Source organism: Homarus americanus, unplaced genomic scaffold (assembly GCF_018991925.1).
Source record: "Homarus americanus isolate GMGI-L3 unplaced genomic scaffold, GMGI_Hamer_2.0 scaffold55640, whole genome shotgun sequence".
NCBI lineage: Eukaryota > Metazoa > Arthropoda > Malacostraca > Decapoda > Nephropidae > Homarus > Homarus americanus.
Genome location: NW_024713650.1, coordinates 6,390,855 through 6,414,093, shown reverse-complemented (window position 1 = coordinate 6,414,093; position 23,239 = coordinate 6,390,855). Strand labels below are relative to the sequence as shown.

Sequence of the window (23,239 nt, the reverse complement as noted above, 5' to 3'; positions counted from 1 at the left end):
TAATCTCCACTCGCAGGGTTGCCGGTGTGTTATCCAGGTTGGATGTGAGTAAGACACATGGACCGGACGGAATACCCCCTCGTGTTCTGAGGGAGTGTGCTGAAGCCCTGGCCCCTGTGCTTGCTCGCCTCTTTCGCCTTTGCCTCAAAACCCAAACTTTTCCTTCTTCTTGGAAGCATGCCTTGGTTCAGCCCATCCCGAAGAAGGGTGACCATTCAAATCCCTCTAACTATCGCCCCATTGCCCTAACTTCATCCCTCTCTAAGATTTTCGAAACTATCTTAAACTCCCATTTTCTCCGTCACCTTGAACGCCTTTCTCTTTTGTCGGACCACCAGTATGGCTTTCGCCAGGCGAGATCTACTGGTGATCTGCTCTCCTATTGCACCCATCTTTGGTCATCCTCTCTTACGGATTATGGGGAAACTTTCGTCGTGGCCCTCAACATCTCCAAAGCCTTTGACAGGGTATGGCACAAGTCTTTGCTATCTAAACTTCCCTCTTTTGGTTTCTCTCCCCCACTTTGTTCTCTCATCTCTAGCTTCCTTGAGAACCGATCCATGGCAGTTGTTGTCGAGGGATCGCTCTCTCGCTCTTTCTCTACCAATAGTGGCGTCCCACAGGGTTCTGTTCTTTCACCAACTCTCTTTCTTCTTTTTATCAATGATTTACTTCACACTACAACTAATTCTATCCATTCTTACGGCGATGATTCTACTCTTCACTTTTCCTCACATTTTCCCCTTCCTCCTAACTCTCAAACTAGATCTGTTTCTAGAACTGATATCATTACTTCTATCAACGCGGATCTGTGCAGCATCTCTGAATGGGGAGATACAAACTTGGTTAAATTCAATAGTAACAAAACTCAATATTTACCAATTACACTTTGTAAAGTAGACGATCTCCCACCAATTACATTTCAGGACGCTATCATCCCCCCAAATTCTGAAATAAATATGTTAGGCCTCACCATTTCCTCCAATATGTAAAGGAAATCACACATCCTTAGTATAACTAAAGCTGCCTCCCGAAAGCTGGGAATGCTGTACAGATGCCGCAGCTACTTCACTCCTGAGCAGTTGCTCCAAGTATATAAGGGATTCATTCGTCCTAACTTGGAGTACTGCTCTCATATCTGGGGTGGCTCTTCTTCGGTCCAACTGTTAGATAGGGTGGAATCAAAGGCATTTCGTCTTATTAACTCTCCTCCTTTAGTCGACAATCTCTCTCCCCTTTCTCTTCGCCGCAATGTTGCTTCACTCTCTCTCTTTTACAGGTACTTTAACGGGCAATGTTCAGGGGATTTGGCATCCTGTGTACCGCCGGTAAGGCCGTGGGTTCGTAACACACGTCTTGCCCGCGGTGCCCACCATTTCTCTGTGGATATCGGTCACACGAGAATAACCCGTTATAGTACCTCCTTCTTTCCTCACACAGCCAAACTGTGGAATGCTTTGCTTTCTTCTGTGTTCCATGCTCTTACAATCTGTCTCACTTTAAAAAGCTGGTTTTCCGGCATCTTCGTGGTGTAGATTAATACAGTATAACCTTTTTTTCTATATTTTCAATTTCTTTCCGTTCTTTTTTTTCGCCCCCAGGCTCCGTTGTGGGTCGTTTGACCTGTGCCCGGGTTGGCTAATTCCCGTAAAAAAAAAAAAAAAAATTGAAGCATCGAAAATCTATACAAAGATTTATGCTATTGTTCGGCTTTTTGACAAGAACTATGGGGAGCAATAGGGCGAGTCAGATGGTTCTATCACACCTAATTCTAGCATAATGTTAACTTCCTCATCAAGAGTTTTCAGAAGGTGATAAGGGATGGGATTGAGTCTCTCGTGAACTGGCACGTCAGTGGTTAGTTTAATTTCGTGAAGGAGTGTTCGGATTTTGTCCCAGAGTATCTGAAAATACATCATGATAATCTTCTATAAGCCTGGTCAGATCTCTTACTTTGTCCTGCCCTAAGTCTGGATTTATATTCACATGGCAAACAGAACACTTACCAATTACCTTAATATCACAAGGAGAAATATCATCTCTTCTATCCTCGTCAACAACACACAGGTAACACGTGTCTGCTGCCGTAGGGGAATCATTTATCCGCCTACAAAATTTCTTTAATATATTGATATGAAAAACTTTACTCTGGAACCTACTTTCATGCAATAGTCAGCCCCGTTGTCATGACATTTAATGGCAGGATAAGGACTTTTCCATTGCAAGGTTAACTTATTTTGAGAAGAAGGAAGTAAAATAAATACTTCGTCTCCCACCTTCAATCTTCTTCCTCTAGCACTTCTTTCAAAATATTTCTTATACTCTTTACTACTGACTCCCTTAGTCGTGTTCTCAGGTCAAGGACACATTGATAGGTTGACGTCAGCTCTTCTCCCGAGTCTTCTTTTGTCCACAAGTCATGCAAGATAATGAGGGGGGCGGGGGAGGTGGGGCTCGACATTGACGCCCATAAAATAATTAAAAGGGAGAAAATTGTAAGACGTCATGCGTAATCTCTCTAAAGGCAAACAGAACTGATGGAATATACCTGTCCCATACCTAGACTTTTCTACACAGAGCTTCTTTAACGTTGCCTTAAGGACACTGTGAAACCTTTCAACTGTCCCGTTACACCAAGCATGATGAGGAATTGTAGTTAAAACTTGATGAACAGAAAGCGATTAACTTTAACTGTCATATCTGAGATGAATTGAGAACCTGAATCCTCAAGAATTTCACGTGGGATACCAACTCGTGCAAATGTGGTAACTAAACTCACGGCAATGGTCGCTGGATTAATGTTTTTAAGGGGAACTTTATCAGGGAATCTGGCTGCATTATCAGTTAAAGTTAGAGTATATTTATTCTTGTTGTCTGAACAAGGTGATATGGGGCCAACAATGTCAATAGCAGCCCTGGAAAAAGGTTCAGATGCTATGGACCTGAGAACCATGGGACTTCTCTCACAGTACCTTTGGGAGAAGCTTTCTGACACACATGACGGGACCTACAATATATATTAATATCTTCTCCTGCTACAGGCCAAACGAATTTCCTAAATATTTCATCAGTAGTCTTTCTATGTGAGATATGACCTGCAGCAGTTGAATTATGTGCAGTAAACAAAACTAAAGATCTAAGTTTCTTTGGTATAACAAGTTGCTTCTTACCAATATCAAAATCGTTCTTGCCTTTGAGGACATTCCTTTTGAGCTACAATAAGGTCTTGCTTACTAACACCCAAAACATCAAAAGTGGGAGTTATCATATCTTTTATTTCTTTGGTTTCCTTTTGCTTAGATGATGCCCTAGTCTGAACAATGAACACTTTGTTACTTTCACCCTGCATGTCTAGTAAATGAACAGACGGAAGAATTTACACTTTATAAAGCATCTGACTTGGGGACAATAGTTAACCATCCTACTTCTTTTATGCTTTGCTGGGATAAGTTCATCTTTTAATCAGTACTGTGGAGCATCTAGTATCAAGCATGACTGTACCAAGTCTATTGCATACACTTGCTTCAGGGTCTGTCAAAAAGGTCATAAAGACACTTAAGAATTAATGGCAAAGTTACTCTTAGTTTCCTTTACTTTAATCTTAGGTTTGATGCCTTTCAATTCGGGACAATTGGGCCTTATATGTCCTGAGTTATGACAAAAATGATAGATGGCATTTGATTTGCAGAATAAGGTATAATTGCTACTACTTTGGGCGTCAACCTTAGTGGGTACTTCTCTCGATCACTAAGTGTGACCCACCGGTCTAAACACTGTCCTAACCGGGCTAAGGTCTGTACATACGTTTCATCGTTGGATATTTTAGCCTCCCCAACTTTCCTCCTGTAAGACTCTGCATCAATAGAATATGCTCGTAGCAATGATTCTTTTAAGCTGATCATAATCCTCAATTACCTCTTTGGGTAAGCTGACATACATTTTAAAAGCTTTAACCTTCCATGATGTACTTAGTTAAATATGATAGTCTGCCCTCCGCCATCCATGAAGCTCGACAAGATGTTCAAACCTCAAAAGATAGGAATCTGTATTGTCCTGACCATCAGTACATGTAGGTAATCTAAAACATTTGTATGACTCATTATCAGAAGCACTACTGGTATGACTTGACCAATCTCGTGCTACAACTAATTCATTTTCCCTTTGTTTTCCTGCTTCTTTAATTTCTCTTCCTTGGATTAATTTATATATTTTTCTGTTTTCTTCTCTCCCAATTAACTTATTACACCTATATTTTTCTTTTCAATTAGCAGGTTTAAAATATCAGGAGTTAAACCCCCTTCTTTCCCAGTCTGAAAATCCCAGCAAGATTAAAAGATGACATAAAATGGAACTAATGAATATGAAATTATGAAATGACTCAACATACAAATGAACGAAAATATTGTTGAGAGATGTATAAATAAATTCAACTACTTTCAAGATTGATGGACAAAATCACTTAACCCGTTTGATCTGAGACACGGTCCAAATGAACAACTTACGACTGATCCACTAATTGTGACACTTATACTATTTTCAAGATTGCTAGACTTTACTGCATTTGTTGACTTTTTTCTACTTTCATTGCCTGTTTCCTTCTCACCCGGAGTGCCTCATACTGTATTTGACTTTTATTCGCCACTGATGGACCCGTTACCGGAATATCTGGTGAAATGAGAGACAGCAGCGGATTGATGACGCCAGCAGCTACCACTTCATTCCTGCAATCTGCAGAATCGCCCACTATGTTTCCGATGGCCCACACCGCCTGTTCCTGGACCTCACGACTACTCTCCTCCCGAAGTAGCTGTACCAGGGGCTTGATAAACCCTTGTTCTGTGGGTGGTGAGAAAGGGTTATGGAAAGTGGGTAAGAAATGGAGACTTGATTATGTTACTGTAACCTTCATCTCGTTAATCAAATTTCCTTTCATTATTTGGATCATGTAAAGGTTAAATAGATACTTACCTGATGATTAAACACTGCAATACTACCTTGGGGGATAGGTTAGTATTAGGTAGTTAATGTTAAAGTATAATAAACTGGGTGCTAATTCTAACATAACCTAACCCAACAAGCCAGCATTCACCAAATACTGCTCTGCGAATCATAATGACAGATATTATGTAATGTTGACCTGAGACAAACTTCACGCACTCTGACTTCATATTCTTAACCCCTTGAGCTCGGGATCTCCTCTGAACCGAATGAAATTATCTGGCGTTAGTTAAAATAATTATTAAAAGTGGTGTTCCTGTCATGAAGGTGTAGTGGTGTCCCTGTCATGAAGGTGTAGTGGTGTTCCTGTCATGAAGGTGTAGTGGTGTTCCTGTCATGAAGGTGTAGTGGTGTTCCTGTCATGAAGGTGTAGTGGTGTTCCTGTCATGAAGGTGTAGTGGTGTCCCTGTCATGAAGGTGTAGTGGTGTTCCTGTCATGAAGGTGTAGTGGTGTTCCTGTCATGAAGGTGTAGTGGTGTTCCTGTCATGAAGGTGTAGTGGTGTTCCTGTCATGAAGGTGTAGTGGTGTTCCTGTCATGAAGGTGTAGTGGTGTTCCTGTCATGAAGGTGTAGTGGTGTTCCTGTCATGAAGGTGTAGTGGTGTTCCTGTCATGAAGGTGTAGTGGTGTTCCTGTCATGAAGGTGTAGTGGTGTTCCTGTCATGAAGGTGTAGTGGTGTTTAGAAGGTTTTAGTGGTGTTCCTGTCATGAAGGTTTTAGTGGTGTTCCTGTCATGAAGGTGTAGTGGTGTTCCTGTCATGAAGGTGTAGTGGTGTTCCTGTCATGAAGGTGTAGTGGTGTTCCTGTCATGAAGGTGTAGTGGTGTTCCTGTCATGAAGGTGTAGTGGTGTTCCTGTTATGAAGGTTTTAGTGGTGTTCCTGTCATGAAGGTTTTAGTGGTGTTCCTGTCATGAAGGTGTAGTGGTGTTCCTGTCATGAAGGTGTAGTGGTGTTCCTGTCATGAAGGTGTAGTGGTGTTCCTGTCATGAAGGTGTAGCGGTGTCTCTGTCTTAATGGCGTAGTGAAGGCGTTCCAAAGAATATTAAAACTTTCATGCTAAAAATAAGTTAGTAAATACTGAATTTCTCTTCAGGCATTTTAAGTCTCATACACTTCAACGTTATATAGCATAGATCACCTAAAGATTTGACACCTCAGCTTATTTCACTTATAGATTTGACGCCCAACTTACTTGACCTAAAGATTTGACACCCCAGCTTATTTCACCTTAAGATTTGACAGCCTGATGGTCTGGTTACATTTAGTCTCTGGCGTATTTCACCTTAAATAATGTCCTCCTACAGTAGGGTGGTTAATCTTAAGAGAAAATAAGCTGGGGTGTCAAATCTTTAGGTGAAATAAGCTGGGTGTCAAATCTTTAGGTGAAATAAGCTGGGATGTCAATTCTTTAGGTGAAATCAGCTGGGGTGTCAATTCTTTAGATGAAATAAGCTGGGATGTCAAATCTTTAAGTGAAATAAGCTGGGGTGTCAATTCTTTAGATGAAATAAGCTGGGATGTCAAATCTTTAAGTGAAATAAGCTGGGGTGTTAATTCTTTAGATGAAATAAGCTGGGATGTCAAATCTTTAAGTGAAATAAGCTGGGATGTCAATTCTTTAGATGAAATAAGCTGGGATGTCAAATCTTTAAGTGAAATCAGCTGGGGTGTCAAATTTTCTGATGATCCACAGTTTCTTCTTTGGGTCTTCAAGGAAATATGAAAATATTCTCTTTGAGCCACTTATCAAATAATAATAATATAAATCACCTACAGGGTAATTCTCTACAGAAACTACATCTTCTTGATGTACTAACACCAACTTGGCTTAGCTTACTTGAGCCTCTTCGGCACTGGGTAATATATACAGTAGGTCATAAAACAAAAACCAGACCAACCACACGAATGTCTAGTTAGCTGAGATGTTTTGAAATAAATAAATTAAATAAATAAATAAATAAGCTCCGTTCCTCATGATCAGTATCAAGACACATCCTGGACAAAACCTTGCTGGGATATACTCCCCGCCGCAACAGTTAGGTCAAACAAATCACTATTTTTTTCTGTACCGAATAAATATTTCTCAACATCAGCGGACCGTAGACGCTGGTGAGGACTATTATACTCTATAGCAGTGGTTCTTAACCTTTCTTGAGTCACGGACCCCTTTGAGAATCTGGTGAAAGCTATGGATCCCTCCCTAGAAAAATGCACATAAACACAACTTTGCATGCAATGAATATACTTTATGTTATTGAAAATTCATTGCCTCATACAGTGTATCAGATACACACAGTATAAATAAAGTAAACAATCTTAACAAGGAATTATGTTTCACACTTTTTTATGCAAAATTAATGGCCACTCCATACAAAAATGAAATACAATTATCTTGTGCAAATTAAACAAAACAAAACTTTAATTCTGCTCAAAAGTTCATTTCAATGTGAAGGTTGTTGTTGTTGTTTGGCCTGAAGATAAATGTTCAATGTTTATCTGACCTTCACGGACCCCCTGAAGCCCATCCACGGACCCCCTGAAGCCCATCCACGGACCCCGGGTTAAGAACCTCTGCTCTATGGGCTATTTTTTATATCATATTTAGTAAGACACCTTGACAAGAATATGTCCACGAGGTTTGTCTTGGAAGTTTCTCTGGGGGGGTGTCCAGGGGATTGTTGTCCGGGGGTTGTTGTCCGGGGGGTTGTTGTCCGGGGGGTTGTCCGGGGAGGGTTATCCAGTGGGTTATCCGGGGGTTGTCCGGGGAGGTTGTCTGGGGGGTGTCCAGGGGGTGTTGTTCGGGGGTGTTGTTTTGGGGGTTGTCAGGGGGTGTTGTTTGGGGGTGTGTGTTCGGGGGTGTTTGTTCAGGGTGTTGTCAGGAAGTGTCTTCAGGGGGTTGTCCGGGGTTGTTGTTCGGGGGTGTTGTCTGGTGGGGTGTTGTCCGGGGGTGTTGTTCGGGGGTTGTTTTGGGGGGTTGTCCGGGGGTTCCAGGGGCTGTCCGGAGGGTTTCAGAGGTTGTCCGGGGGTTCCAAGGGGTTGTCCGGGGGTTCCAGAAGGTTGTCCGGGGGTTCCACAGGGTTGTCGGGGGTTCCACAGGGGTTGTCCGGGGTGGTTCAGGGGTTGTCGGGGGGTTCAGGGGTTGTCCGGGGTTCAGGGGGTTGTCGGGGGTTCAGGGTTGTCAGGGGGGTTCAAGGGGTTGTCAGGGGGTTCCAAGGGTTGTTCAGGGGGGTTCAAGGGTTGTCGAGGTGGGTTCCAAGGGGTTGTCCGGGGGGTTACAGGGGGTTGTCCGGGGGTTACAGGGGTTGTCCGGGGGTACATGGAGGTTTTTGTATGGGGTTTTTATCTGGGTAATTTTGTCTAAGAGATTTTGTCCAGGGAGTTTTATCCGGGAGGGTTTTGGTCTAGCAGGATAATGCCCAGGGGATTTTGTCTAAGTGGGATTTTGTCATAGCAGGGTTTTGTCCAGTGAGATTTTGTCCTAGTTGGGTTTTATCATGGTTTTGTCCTAGAGGGATTTTGTCATAGCAGGGTTTTGTCCAGTGAGATTTTGTCCTAGTTGGGTTTTATCATGGTTTTGTCCTAGAGGGATTTTGTCATAGCAGGGTTTTGTCCAGTGAGATTTTGTCCTAGTTGGGTTTTATCATGGTTTTGTCCTAGAGGGATTAAGTTTACCCTACACCCACCTACAACAGCACTGGTCTGTGAGGAATTTCCTGAAGAAATGTTGGTGATGATCCAAGCTGTCTCATACACCAGAGTGGAGCTGTGGGGGAGGGAGAGACCTGGTCAGGGTACAGTACTGTAAGAATAGAAGGGTGAGAACAGTCCTTGGTAGTACAGTAATAGATGTAAAAGTACAGTACAAGAAGGATGAGAATGGTGGCAGTACACGAATCACTCACAATGGTTTGATGCAAAATCTGGTTATAATTGTACAGTATTTTAGAGAACTTGTATACTGTACTGGTAAAGTTAACGTGTGGTAAATGGGGAGTTAGATTCACCTACCTGTAAACATGTAGAATCTTACCCCTAGTGTCCATAGGATAACATATTTGATATATATTGATGTATAATATACTCTAAACTCACATAATTCAGCTCATAAATAATTTGTGACGAAATGCTGCAGCTATGGTAAAGTTATAGCTAACACTGTGCTTCCTTTGCTGCTATATAACCCGACATTAACCCTTTGTGTACGGGTTCCCCTCTAAGCTGAAGAAAATCGTCCAGTACTAGCCAAATTAAATACTAAAAATGGCATCCCTGTAATGAAGGAGTTCAGGAAATAGTTACCTACCAAACCTAATACATTTTCACCACAATAACTTGAGTCCTAAAAGCTTGAGTCAAGGAGAAAAAAGATATTCACTTTTTCTCCTGCAGATTGGCCAAGGTGGGAATGAGTAAGCCTGCCTCCAGAAACTCGTCAATCGGAGGGTTACTGTTAGTGGAGATAAGCTTTCGGACTTTGACTGTGGCCTCCAATTTGGTTTCGTCGTTCTCGCTTCCCATATCTGCGACGATCTTGGCATAATCTACGTTTTCGTCTACGTCTGTCTGGATCATAGAAGAATGAATACTGTATAGTAATAATCCTTAACTGTAAACGATAAGAAAAATGATATAATGAGAGAATACTTAGTTATTTTTTCTAACATATCATACTGAACATAATTTAGCGATATATAGTTATTTTTTCTAACATATCATACTGAACATAATTTAGCGATATAGTTATTTTTTCTAACATATCATACTGAACATAATTTAGCGATATATAGATATTTTTTGTGATATTTCAAAATTTGAATTAACTAAAATATAATTAAAAGTAACAAGTTTTTAGATACATTACGTAAAATAAGACTTTATACTGATCAAAGATTTGCCCTAAACGGAAAACAGGTGGAAACGTAGAAGAGAGGAATGCTGAATACCGCCCTTACACAGAGCGTGCTGGGAGGAGCCATCACCTTCAGTGTGGTAAGAGGAAGTTTGTTGAAGTCTACCAAGAAGTTGTCTATAACAACCAGCAGTAGTGTAAGTGTTAACTGTAAACCTGCATTGTCTATATACATAATGTTGAACCACCTGTACACTTATAGGATTATTTTACTGAATATCTATCTATCTATCTATCTATCTGGCTTGAACTGGGGGGGAGGGGGGTTATAGGACGGATGTCAGATAAGACCCTAAGAACGGGAGATTAAAGACCAAATATAGTTTATGGTTGTGAAATGGAAGCTGTCAGCCTCACCACATACAAATGATGCTGTGATCCCGAGAGGTTAGTTATGTTTTCTCTTGTCCAGTAGACACTATAGGTGGAATAATAAAAGTTTGTAACCACCACAAAGCTCCTAAGTCAAGTGTCATATATGTAGGTCATCGAAATGTGCCACAAAAAAGTTCACAGCTTTAAGTTAATGACGGCACAAGTACTGTATAGATATAATTAGCATTGGAGTAAGAAATGTGTACTGTTGGAATAACCCGCCAGAGGATGTTGTAACAGTACTAAGCGTGAGTTCATTCACCACCAGAGTTGCCCTGAGCTTGTAGTGTGCCAGCCCTCAGTGACCTTTCCTAACATGTGTAATATCTGTAAAGAAAGTTCGTTTATGATTCCGACATTACCACATGTTCAGAGAGGCCACAGACGACGGGTGGAACTATATCTGAGGGCAACTGTACAGTCAAGAGCCAGTACATGTCCAGTACTTACCAACAGTGTACGAGAGAGCCAGTACATGTCCAGTACTTACCAACAGTGTCAGAGAGAGCCAGTACATGTCCAGTACTTACCAACAGTGTAAGAGAGAGCCAGTACATGTCCAATACTTACCAACAGTGTAAGAGAGAGCCAGTACATGTCCAGTACTTACCAACAGTGTCAGAGAGAGCCAGTACATGTCCAGTACTTACCAACAGTGTCAGAGAGAGCCAGTACATGTCCAATACTTACCAACAGTGTAAGAGAGAGCCAGTACATGTCCAGTACTTACCAACAGTGTCAGAGAGAGCCAGTACATGTCCCAACAGTGTAAGAGAGAGCCAGTACATGTCCACCAACAGTGTAAGAGAGAGCCAGTACATGTCCAGTACTTACCAACAGTGTAAGAGAGAGCCAGTACATGTCCAGTATACTTACCAACAGTGTAAGAGAGAGCCAGTACATGTCCACACTGTACCAACAGTGTAAGAGAGAGCCAGTACATGTCCAGTACTTACCAACAGTGTAAGAGAGAGCCAGTACATGTCCAGTACTTACCAACAGTGTAAGAGAGAGCCAGTACATGTCCAGTACTTACCAACAGTGTAAGAGAGAGCCAGTACATGTCCAGTACTTACCAACAGTGTAAGAGAGAGCCAGTATGTCAAGTACTTACCAACAGTGTAAGGAGAGCCAGTACATGTCCAGTACTTACCAACAGTGTAAAGAGAAGCATGTCAGTACACCACAGTGTGAAGGCCAGTACATGTCCAGTACTTACCAACAGAGAGTAACAAAGAACAGAAGCTCACCAATGGAGGAAGAGAGAAAATAAGTTAACTGAGAATAAATGAAAGGTAATACTAAAATGTTTTGTTGAAGTTTAGAATTTAAATGCGTCTTGTGGTTGTAACTTCTTCTGTCTCTAAAGCACCATTACCCTGTCTAATTTTACCTGTCGCCCATTGTCTTTACCTCATCCTCAGAATCTACTGTTTCTATCCTCGCAGTAAGTGGAGAAGGGAGAGAGAAAAAGACTTGTCAGCATTAGAGCGAGAAAGTCCTTTAACCCTGATTATAGTGGCTTTATGCCCTGGAGTTCGAGCTTGGTGACTTAATTAAGCACTTAGCTCCCTCAGTGCTTTTTTTTACGGGAATCGCCCACCCGGGCACAGGTCAGCGACCCACAACGGGGCCGGGGGGGTGAAATAGGAGTAAAAAGAAATTAAAAATATAAAGAAAAGGTTATATTAATCTACACCGCGAAGATGCCGGATAACCATCTTTTAGAAGTGAGACAGATTGTATGAGTATGGAAACACAGAAGAAGGCAGAGCATTCCACAGTTTGGCTGTGTGAGGAAAGAAGGAGGTACTATAACTGGTTATTCTCGTGTGACAGACATCCACAGAAAACAGTGGGCACGCGCGGGCAAGACAGTGTTACGAGCCCCGGCCTTGCCGGCAGTACACAGGATGCCAAATCCACCAAACATTGCTTAAAACCTGCAAAAGAGAGATGAAGCAACATTGTGGTGAAGAAAGGAGAGAAAGATTGTCGACTAAAGGAGGAGAGTTAATAAGACGAAATGCCTTGGATTCCACCTATCTAATAGTTGGACAGAAGAAGAGCCACCCCAGATAGAGCAGTACTCCAAGTTAGGACTAATGGATCCTTATATACTTGGAGCAACTGTCAGGGTAATAGTCTACGGCATCTGTACGGCATTCCCGGCTTTCAGGAGGCAGCTTTAGCAATGTTGAGAATGTGTGGCTTCCATCAATAGAAATGGTGGAGGCCTATATCTATTTCAGAATTTGAGAATAGTGCCTTTGATATGGTAACTTGCCACTTTGGTATGGTAACTTGCCCTTTGAGTATGGTAACTTGCCTTTGAGTATGGTAACTAACCCTTTGATTATGGTAACACCCTTTGAGTATGGTAACTTACCTTTGAGTATGGTAACAACCCCTTGAGTATGGTAACCAACTTCTTGAGAATGGTAACTCCTTTGAGTATGGTAACACCCTTGGTATGGTAACTTAACCCTTGAGTATGGTAACTTAACCCCTTGAGTATGGTAACTTGCCCTTTAGAATGGTAACTTGCCCCTTTGAGAATGGTAACTTGCCCCTTTGAGTATGGTAACTTAACCCTTTCAGGTATGGTAACTTAACCCCTTGAGTATGGTAACTTAACCCCTTGAGTATGGTAACTTAACCCCTCGATTACCATGAAATAACCCCTCGACTCCAGGAACCTAATCTCTTGAGTATGGTGTTTTAATCCCTTAAGTACATTGACACTAACCCTTTGAGAATGATTAGTTAACCTTTAAGTACACTAACAAAACGTAATGAATTCTTTGAGTACAATGCCAAGCTGTTCAAGGAAATTAATTGTGACAATCAAAGATTTCAGTCACCTGACAGCAAGAGTTAAGTTGTAACAGCACACTTTGTATTATATAAATATTCAACCACATGTAGGGACTTCTAATGTAAATCAAATACATCCCATTTCTACAACAACAGATGCTCAAAGAAATATATCAATACATATCGTCAAAAACCAAGATCAGCAAACAGAAATCGTTAATTACTCCTGTTGGTCTTCAGCTCGGTGACAACAGCCGCATCCCCAGCAGACGTCGTCAAAGTACTGGTAGTACAAGACGCTGTAACTGTCAAGAACGAGCTCCATGATCTAATGCGCATGCCAGTGCACCTGAGGTCAATAGCTGTCCACACTGAAACAGCTATGCAAACTCTGCAAGATGTCGAACAACAATCTACAATCTCTACAACATAATACTCAATCTCACAACGGAACGACCGTATGAATAGTGACAAACGAGTAAATCACTGGGGAACGATCCCTATATCTCCTGAAGACATAGGGGAAAAAGGTACATTCTCAGCGGCGTCAAAAACGTGGTGTATTTAATTTTGTTGGTTTATTAAGTAACACCTTGTTTGGTACGGCAACCGCTGAATATGTAGCTAACTAGGGAACAGAATGAATGCAGTTTCAGAAGTGGTTAAGAAACAAAATAGGGCCATTGAACAGCCCTACAAGGCAGTACAAACTCTGACCTCTCACATGAATGCTATTGTTGACGAAACTGATCAACTAACACGTGTTGTCCAGGGATTCACACGGTCATAATCTACACTGGAATGGCTACTCTGCTTTACAGAAAATATGCATGCAGCTGAAGCCTCTGTAGAAGCTTTCATAGACACCGGCAGGAGGCTCATAGCTGATCTAGTGAATTCGGAGTTAGGTCGTGTTGACGCACAGTTGGTCAACTTATTGCCGCTTTACTTATAGCTGAAACTAAATATCGTCTAACTCTTATCTTTCAGGAGCATGAAGTGGAATATTATTACCCCTTATTAGAGGCAACCTTAACACATAAGGAAATACTAATACACATTCCACTAAAATCACTTCTGTTTTTTATGCATGACATTTGGAACCATTTCCATTGAAAGTGAATGACGATCCTTTAATTCTGAACAAACCAACTGAACTAATAGTAGTGTCAGAAGATTTTTTATTAGTTGCTGTGACTAAGCATGAAGTCCTATATCATTGTAAGTCAACATATTTACATTTGCATGTTTGTCCTGCGTATGCTTTCGCTTTCACACGGGCTGCAGAAGCTACATGTGAATTAGCTATAGTACAAACTAATGCCTCTACAGTTCTACAATGTGTATCACTCCAACACCACATAGGTTAGTGTTTCACGCACATGTCATTAATGTGCAATATTTTTATCTCCTAAATCAAACCAGTGTGATACTTATATGCCAGGATGTAGGCAAACATTTAGTAGTAGAAGGTTATCATATAGCACCAGACTATTGTGAGACTAGCAGTAGTGCAATCACAACCTTGCCTACTCGCCATCATCTTGCATTTGTCACAAACATTACTTCTGAACTGGTACCCAGAAGCTTAAACTATCTTATACTAATGAGACACAGTTTCCTGACTTACAGGATTCTCTTCCTTTATATTTATCTTCCGGTTTAATCCTACCTATTTTCATTATACCTACCATCTTATTTATCAGTTCCTTGATTGTTATGATAATTTGTTACAGGAAGATTTCTTCTAGGCACACAATAGTTTCTAAGAGGACTTTTTGGAAGGAATTACAAAGGCATGTATACGAAGAAAAAGTTTAGCCAAAGCACACTTTCTTGTAGTAAGGTTAGGTACACCTAGGATTTAAACTGAGGGACTCTGTTGGAGGTGGCCAAGGCGGTGTAACAGCACCATTTGTATTATATAAATATTCACCCAAATGTATAACAACAAGTTATTCACTAAGTTATTCAAGAATGACTCGGTAGTTGATTATGTTATACACGCTGAGTCTGTAAAACCCTCAGAGGTTGAGCCACAAGGAAAGCTAATTTAGCAAATACCTCGCCCACTACTCCTTGACTCTCACACTCTGAGCGAGAGGAGAAGCCAGAATCTTGCCACTTACTGGGGTGTGAACACCTCGCTTAATAGTTCCTATATAACTGTACTCAATACACTTCCCCTAGAGAGAATTCACAAAAATCCAGAATAAGTGTTTACATCAGCCCTGTCACTTAAGAGTTCCAGAACTAACTTAAACAATTGTGTGTGATATAGAATACCACACGACATACTCTGGGGGTTAAGTCACCATACTGAAAGAATTAAGTCACCATACTCTGGGGGTTAAGTCACCATACTCAAAGGGTTAAATTAGCATACTCAAGAGATTGGGTCACCATATTCAAGGGGCTAAGTCACTATACTCAAGGGGTAAGTCATCATACTCAAGGGGTTAATTCATTATACTCAAGGGGTTAAGTCACCCTACTCAAAGGGATAAAAGTTCTTCTTCGTTGGGACAGATCATCTTGCTCCGGGGTTGCCATTATCCTCAAGGGGTCCTGGAATGGTCAACACTGCTACACGTTCAGGTACATTTAAGAAGCCATACATATACAGGAGTTTCCAGCAGTAAGTAAAAGTGAGAACAAGACAAAATAAATATCCAATGAACTGACATGTGGAAGGAGGTAGTTACAGGATCCTTACCGAGGAGAAAGATTTGGTCAACACTCAGAACGAGAGAGAGTATTTACCTGATTAGTATCCAGGAGGAATACTGTACTGATAGTTGATACCCAGATGGTCACAATAAACTGTTCAAGACCCAGAAAAGGTATATTGATTGGCATTATAGAACACAAAAAATAATCAATATCTAATGGGTGTTGATTGACTAACACAAACAATTATCTAGCTGGTGCAGTGGTCAGGTAAACATGGAAGAGATGACTTTGGCATTACATATCATAAAGGAACGTACCCCAGAGCTATTTTCCGGTGATTTGGGTGGCGACTCGGAAGACTGGAAAGATAATTTAGAAACTTAATACCTGTGAACATCATCCTAATCATACCAACACATCAGTAACATCTTATTATCACATAAATATTATACCAGTATATTAAACTAGGCAATTTATCCAGGATCAATTGAGTGGATGGGAATAGTGTATGATTATCCCCTATGTCACCCAGCACCCTAAAATAAGTCGCTTACCTTCTAAAATGTTCGTGTTCATATAAAATAAGTAGTGTTCTGTCAAATATGTCACTCGTAAAATATGTCACTACTTCTGTAAAATATGTTGTGCCCTGAAACAAAAACAAAAAGTCATGCCCGAAAAATAAGTCACACTCCTCCCTAAAATAAGTCACTTCCTCTGTAATATACAGTAAGTCGTCCTCCCATTAAATATGTTGCGCTCATTTAAGACCAGATTTGACCAACTGACACATGTTTAGGTACATTCAACAGCTTGTACAGTCAACCACAAAGTCCTGTCGCCTCTCAAGTAAAACCAAAGTTGTAAACACTAACTCATTTTTCTGTCCATAAATGCTTCGGATTCACGATTCAGAATCTCGCGGTTCATAGTTCAGGAAGAGAGGCGACAAGAGTTTAGTGGGAGACTGTGCACGCCCAGAGAGAGCCTGCAAGTCTGCATATAAAAAAAAGTGCTTATAAAAAAAAAATCCTTAGTATTATGTCAGAGTGAACGACACCATCTTAGCATGGAGGCTTTATAGAGCCATCAGTACTCACATTATCTTGTGTTAATGCTGCGCTGGTTTCTACTTCTGCTGTGTCTGGACTGGGCTGTAGGAGAGTATAAAGCTGTCACAAGAATCACCACTCACACATTTGACAAGCGCACCGTGAAACGTCAACAAAGGCTGTGAGTGAGCGCTCCCTACAATTCCCAATTCTGATGAATTTAGTGAGACGACTACCTTCAGTCTGTTTAGAGAACTACAGTGAAGCCCAGTTGTAAGCACAGTGTCGCTTGTGGAAATTTATAGTTGCTGGACAATATTTTGGATAAAATATCTGGACTTTCTGCCTGGACCCTCTGGTCGGTTATTTTCCCATCTACGAATGCTCAGTGCGAAGAGCGTGACGTTGTATGACGTGGTAGTGACGTCATTGCCTCTTCATGTCGCCTGTGACCGAACACAAGCATTGCACAATGCCTGGGGAGAGTGGTGGGCAGAAACCTATGAAGGCTTTGGCTAAAGAAGAAAAGATTGCCCTACTGAACAACTTAGAAGACGACCTGAGGCTTTCAAGTAGTGAATCAGAAGCAGACAATCAGCGGCCAACAACAATAGAAGTGATAGACAATTTTCAAGAAGTGATTAGTAAGAAAGAAAAGAAGAGGAGGCGAGAGGAGGCGAAGAAAAGTGAAGGAAGCGACAGTGATGAGATCATGAATGATAGGAAGAAAAGGACGACACACACAGAAGGAAGCAGAAAGAATTCAACTGGGAATAAAACACAGCAGGTCTTGACTGAATCCAACACCCTTCAAGAGTCAGACCCCAGTGATTATGACAGTGACGGTAATGTTTCTATGGGAAACACTAGCCACAGTGGAAACAGCAATGCCATGGACCCTATCACCCTGCCCTCTGCCAAACAAACAAGTAAGCTGAATCTCCACTTTCCCAAGGACTCATTAAAATCTGTCGAGGATCGGTTTAATTGGATGATGAAGTACTGCAGACAGCATGGTCCCAACATTCAATTCCGACAAGGTAAGAACCGGAACTTTATCAAGTGTCAGACTCCTGAAGTCTATAAAACCCTTAGTACTGTTGGCTTTGACGGGGTTGTCCAAGTGGCCCCTCCAGCAGACGCTGATGAATGTTGCCACATCCTAGTGAAACGATTCCCCCTATACGCTGACATCGAAGATGCACGTGACTTTAATTCTAATATACTCAGTATACGTCGACATTACCGGGGACACACTCCACAAGCTGCTGTTATTGTCAAGTGGAAGGGAAGGGTATGTCCAACCACTGTGGAAGCCCATCCAATCCTTCCACCACTTTATGCAGAGCCCTATCATCCTGGGCCTGCATTTTGTGTTATCTGCTCTCATTGGGGTCACACCTTCACTGCCTGCTGCCGACGTGATCGTCCTAGATGTCGCTTCTGCTCACGTAACCACAACTCCGCCGCCTGTGCCCAGAAAATCAAAGACCACCTTAATAGGGGTGGTGTGGGCTATGTAGTTGAGCCCAGGTGCTGTAACTGTGGCGGCCGGCACAATGCTGACTCACGGCAGTGCCCCAGTCGCCCTTCTGTCCCAGGGGAGAGGCCTCCCCAAGGGCTGCGTCTACCACAACGCCCCCCTCAGTCTACTGGGTCACCTGTCCCTGCCTGGCTTCACCAGGCTGCACCACAACAGCACCTACCATTCCCTAACTCAACCACTACTGAGCCTCCTCCCCGTCTCTACTCTGACGCAGTCAAGCCTTGTGCCGCCACCAGTGCCCCCCCATAACCCCGTCTCTACCCTGACGCTGTCAAGCCTTGTGCCGCCACCAGTGCCCCCCCACAACCCGTCTCCAGTGACATGACACAGATCATGTCCCTCTTCCAAGAATTTACCAGTCATGTTGAGAAACTCTTGGTTACACTCTGTACCGCCATCTCCGACCTACACCGCCAACTCCTGCCCTTTGCTGCCACCCAGTCACTCCCCTCTTTTGGTTTGACACAAGCTGGTAGTCCCCCTGTGAGCCCCCCCTGCTCACAGGTTGTGTGTACTGGGGCCCCCGAGCCAAGCCCTGCCTCATCTTTACGTCACGTGGTGCCTCAACCTGTCTACCCACCTCAAGCCGCGCCTGCTCCTGTGTCTGTGCTGTCTCCACCAGGGCTACCTATTGGACCTGAGGACTCCACCCCCGGCTACCCATACTCCACCGACATGCCGGCACCTAAGGCCCATCCGTCCACGTCAGGGGTAATCAGTCTAATACACCACAATGGATAGCAACGCTACAGGACTGCAGGTACTCACCTGGAACATAAACGGCTTGCAAAGCAAGTTTGATGCCCTCAAAACCTACGTCTACACTGAAGACGTCGACATGCTGTGCCTCCAAGAAACGCGGTGTGCTGCTGGTACCTATGTGCTCAGTGGCTACACATGTGTTGAGAGCCCATCCACTCCTGTTCTCCGCATCGACGGACTACCACGAAGCCATGCACGTGGACTACGGATCTACGTCAAGAAGGATGTCCCCTACCAACCTCTCGACGTCCCCCTTGATGACGACACCACCGACGCACATGCCATCACAATCACACTAAAAGGTATGTCCCTCAATATTGTCAATGTCTATGTGCCTCCCTCCACCCCTACTGTACCTGTCCTACCACACCATATCACCTCCACCCCCACCCTCCTTGTGGGGGACCTCAATGCCCGTCACCCTAGTCTCGGCTCCCAGGGGCCCCACTCAAACTCCCGGGGTAACTCCTGGCTCTCCTACCTACAAACCACTGATGACCCTGTACGTCTTCTCTGCCCTCCATCACCCACCCACATCGGGGGAGGGAAACTTGACTACATAGCTCTCTACTCTGACCCTCACCGCCCACACTCCACCCGCATCCTCCACTCCCCCCACAGTGACCATTTCCCTATCCACACTACCCTCCAGTATGTGAGAATACCCGCTCCACCCAAGGGCCCTAGGCTCAGGCTACCCCCTGCCAACATACCTGCCTTCATCACTACCATTGCTGAATGGTTTCAGGATTACACTGTCACCACCGCAGACCAACTCTACCTTGATCTGTCTAAACAATGCACTACCCTCCTCCGCCCTGACCCAAACACCGCCGCCCTAACCGCCAGCCCAGGAGTCATTGGAATGTTAACCGCGACCCTCATGTTAAGTCTATCCGAGTATGGCACCGACTAGCAGTCGACCAGTGGAAGAAATCTCCCAGCTCCCCTGACGCTCTACGCTTCCTGATGCGCACAAATAAAGAGCTCCAATCTGCCATCACTCTCGCACGAGAGAAGCAGCAGTTTGATTTTGCTTCTACTATTGACCAGTCTACATCTATAGGTGATATATGGCGCACCATTAACCGTGCCCGGGGCACCAACGCTAGACCCGCACTCCACCCCAGACCAGCTGCCCGAGCTGAGGCGCTCTCCCAGACGTGGCAGGAGGCCGCCTCCATTGATGCGCTACCACCCGCTGTACGAGACCTCACACAGTGTGAACTACTAAATGCTGTTAAGTGCGGCCAGTCCACCGCCCCTGGCGATGATGGCGTGACATATGATGTGCTAAATGCCCTTATTGCCACCCCTGGTAACCCCCTCCTCTGTCTATTTAACCTCTCTTATGATACTGGTCAGCTGCCTCACTTATGGAAGACTGCCACCACCATCCCAGTCCCTAAACCAGGCAGACAAGATGAATATCGTCCAATCTCCCTCATCTCCTGCTTCTCAAAGATGATGGAGCGCATGATACGCCACCGCCTCCACTGGAAAATTGAAGCCCACCTGCACCCTGACCTCTATGGTTTCCGCCCCGGAAAGAGCACTGCTCACTGCATCACTCACTACATGGCAAACACCTCCGCCAAAACCTCCCTCTTCGTCGACTTCAAGGGTGCTTTTGATAAAGCCAACAGTGAAGTGATCCTTGAGGGCCTCATTCACATGGATGTGAAGGGCAAACTCCTCACGTGGATTGCTGACTACCTCTCCCATCGACACGCCAGTGTCCGTTTTCAGGGCCACTACTCTAAGATCAGGGACCTTGATCTTGGCACGCCTCAGGGAGGTGTACTCAGCCCTACACTCTTTATTGTTCTCATGAACTCCATCTGCCGCCTCAACGACATCTTTGCTGAGCGCCCTAGACGGTCACATCATAAGCTACGCTGATGATATTCTCCTCCAAATTACTACAGTGCAACATGAACAACCTATACTCTCCACGTTCGCCCGGACCTGTCAAACACTCGGGCTAGTTATCTCACACACTAAAACCAAGTTCATCTCACACTTCGGCGTCAGACACCGCTGACTGCAAGGACAAGACATCGATGAAGTACACACTAACAGGTACTTTGGTCTACCTGTGCGAGCCACTACCAGAGCCACGACCTCCGCTGTCGCCGCCCACGTCATCTCCCAGTGCCTCCAACGAACGAGGCCCCTCCAGTCCCTCTCCCACGGCCTCAAAGGAGCCTCTGTCATGGTCCTACGTCTCACGTACATTGCTATCGTCAGAGCTGTCATAGATTATGCCTCTCCTGTCCCTGTAGTTGCCTCCCAGCGTGAAAAACAAAGCATAGAGAAAATCCTAAACAGAGCGATGAGACTCATCCTCGGCTGCCCTATGACCACCAGAATAGAAGTCATGCAGCGTGAACTGATCTTGCTCCCCGTCTGCGATCGAATTACTGCTCTCAATGCCATCCTTGGTGTTAAACTTCTTCGCAGTGAGCAACCGACTCCCCTGTCGCGCTCACTGAACTCACATCTTGACTCCCTCCTGCGCCGGCCTGCCCTCTCCCTCCCCCTCTCAACACTGGCCCGTCCACACTGCTGCTGACATCCTGCGTTATCACCTCTACACCCCCTCGACCTCTCTCCCTCCCGAGTACACTCATCCGCCCCTACCGCCGTGGACTTCCCCGAGTGTTGATGTTGTCGTCCACACCTTACCTGGTCGTAAATCCACCCAACTGCGGTATATGCTCAAACGTAACTGCCTTGAGCAGATTGATGATGTCGCCTCCTCTCTTACGACCTCCCACCCTCCTATCCTCGTCTACTGTTATGGGTCTGTTACCACGCTGGGCAGCGCTGGGGCAGCTGTGTGGATTCCTGAGCGCCAGGCCTGCAGGAAAATCAGGGTCCACGACTGGGCCTCCTCCACTGACACTGTACTGTAAGCATAGCCATCCTCGAGGGCATTCATGAGGGGGGCGACCTATGCTCGCACTGAACGCCGGAACCTCCTTATAATCAGTGACAGCACTTCTGCACTAGCGAGGCTCAAATTACCCTCCCCTTCCTCCCCTGCCGCCCAACACACCCTAGCCGCCGTCGCCGGATTAGAACAAACTGATGACATCCGTGTCAAGTGTATTTGGATCCCGTCACATATAGGAATAACTGCCTGTGACACTGTTGATCGACTTGCCAAAGAAGCGACACAAGAAGAAGATATTGAAGCCACCCTCGCCCCCTCCCTGAATCATCTCAAATCTCGCATACACGCCACACAACGAGAGACATTCGACGAAAATTGGACACACCTGAAACAACGGGGCAGCGTCACACTATGCCACTATGACGCTGTAACCGGTGACGACAACCGCCACTACAAAGAATATCAATCCCTGACTCGATCTCAACAGATTATGTACATGAGACTGCGCCTAGGGTACAGGTACCTATGGGAGTACATTGACAACCCTGAGCCTCACCGCACTGTTTGTAAACTTTGTGGTCAACCCGACTCCCACACCCTCCTTCACTACATCCTCACTTGCCCTATGACCCCCTCCTACAGGTCCCCAGCCGTTACCAACACCTCTTCCCTCCCTGACCAGATATCCCTCCTCCTAGTGACAGGCCTGACACTTGACATTATTAGGAACCTGCCACACTTTGCTATAAACAGATGAAATGTACCGAGAACTTTCCCCCCACACACTCATCATTCTGTCACTCTACGTAACTTGACAAAACCTATGACCCTTCAGGCTTTTGCGCCCTTAATGCACGAGTCATAAAGGCAAGTATGAACTTTGCATACTTCCCAGATGGGCGCTGTAAACGCATCTGCGCTTCACCTTGCACAGGATGTAATGGGGTGCCCAATAAACTAGCCCCCTCGGGGGCAAATCGAAAAAAAAAAATCACCACTCAATACATTATATGTGTTAGTAAGCCTAGTCATAGTAGCACCAGGGACTGATAGCAAGCAGATGAAAATAATCAGTCAATTATCACAACAAAAACATGGGATAACATAATTTACTCACTGGCTTTTGCAATGCCATCCATCACAGTGCTAACCTCTCGAAGCAATCATTTCAAACTCTATTCGAAATCACCTGGAGAAGCACAGATTGAT

The 23,239-nt window shown here is 44.1% G+C and overlaps 1 protein-coding gene across 6 annotated transcripts in view; it reads right to left on the bottom strand.

Moving 5' to 3' along the window:
* LOC121874129 (importin subunit alpha-4-like) overlaps positions 1-23,239 on the bottom strand; it is an 83,424-nt gene that overhangs the window by 12,350 nt on the left and 47,835 nt on the right. For 5 of the 6 annotated variants that reach the window (XM_042378127.1, XM_042378120.1, XM_042378087.1 and 2 more), the window contains exons 5-9: positions 16,872-16,925; positions 16,089-16,130; positions 9,373-9,560; positions 8,681-8,760; positions 4,658-4,836 (exon numbers count right to left, since the gene is read on the bottom strand). In XM_042378127.1, the coding sequence (XP_042234061.1) occupies positions 4,658-4,836; positions 8,681-8,760; positions 9,373-9,560; positions 16,089-16,130; positions 16,872-16,925 (543 nt within the window). The remainder of the gene's footprint in view (positions 1-4,657; positions 4,837-8,680; positions 8,761-9,372; positions 9,561-16,088; positions 16,131-16,871; positions 16,926-23,239) is intronic. The other variant, XM_042378111.1, reaches the window with a different exon arrangement.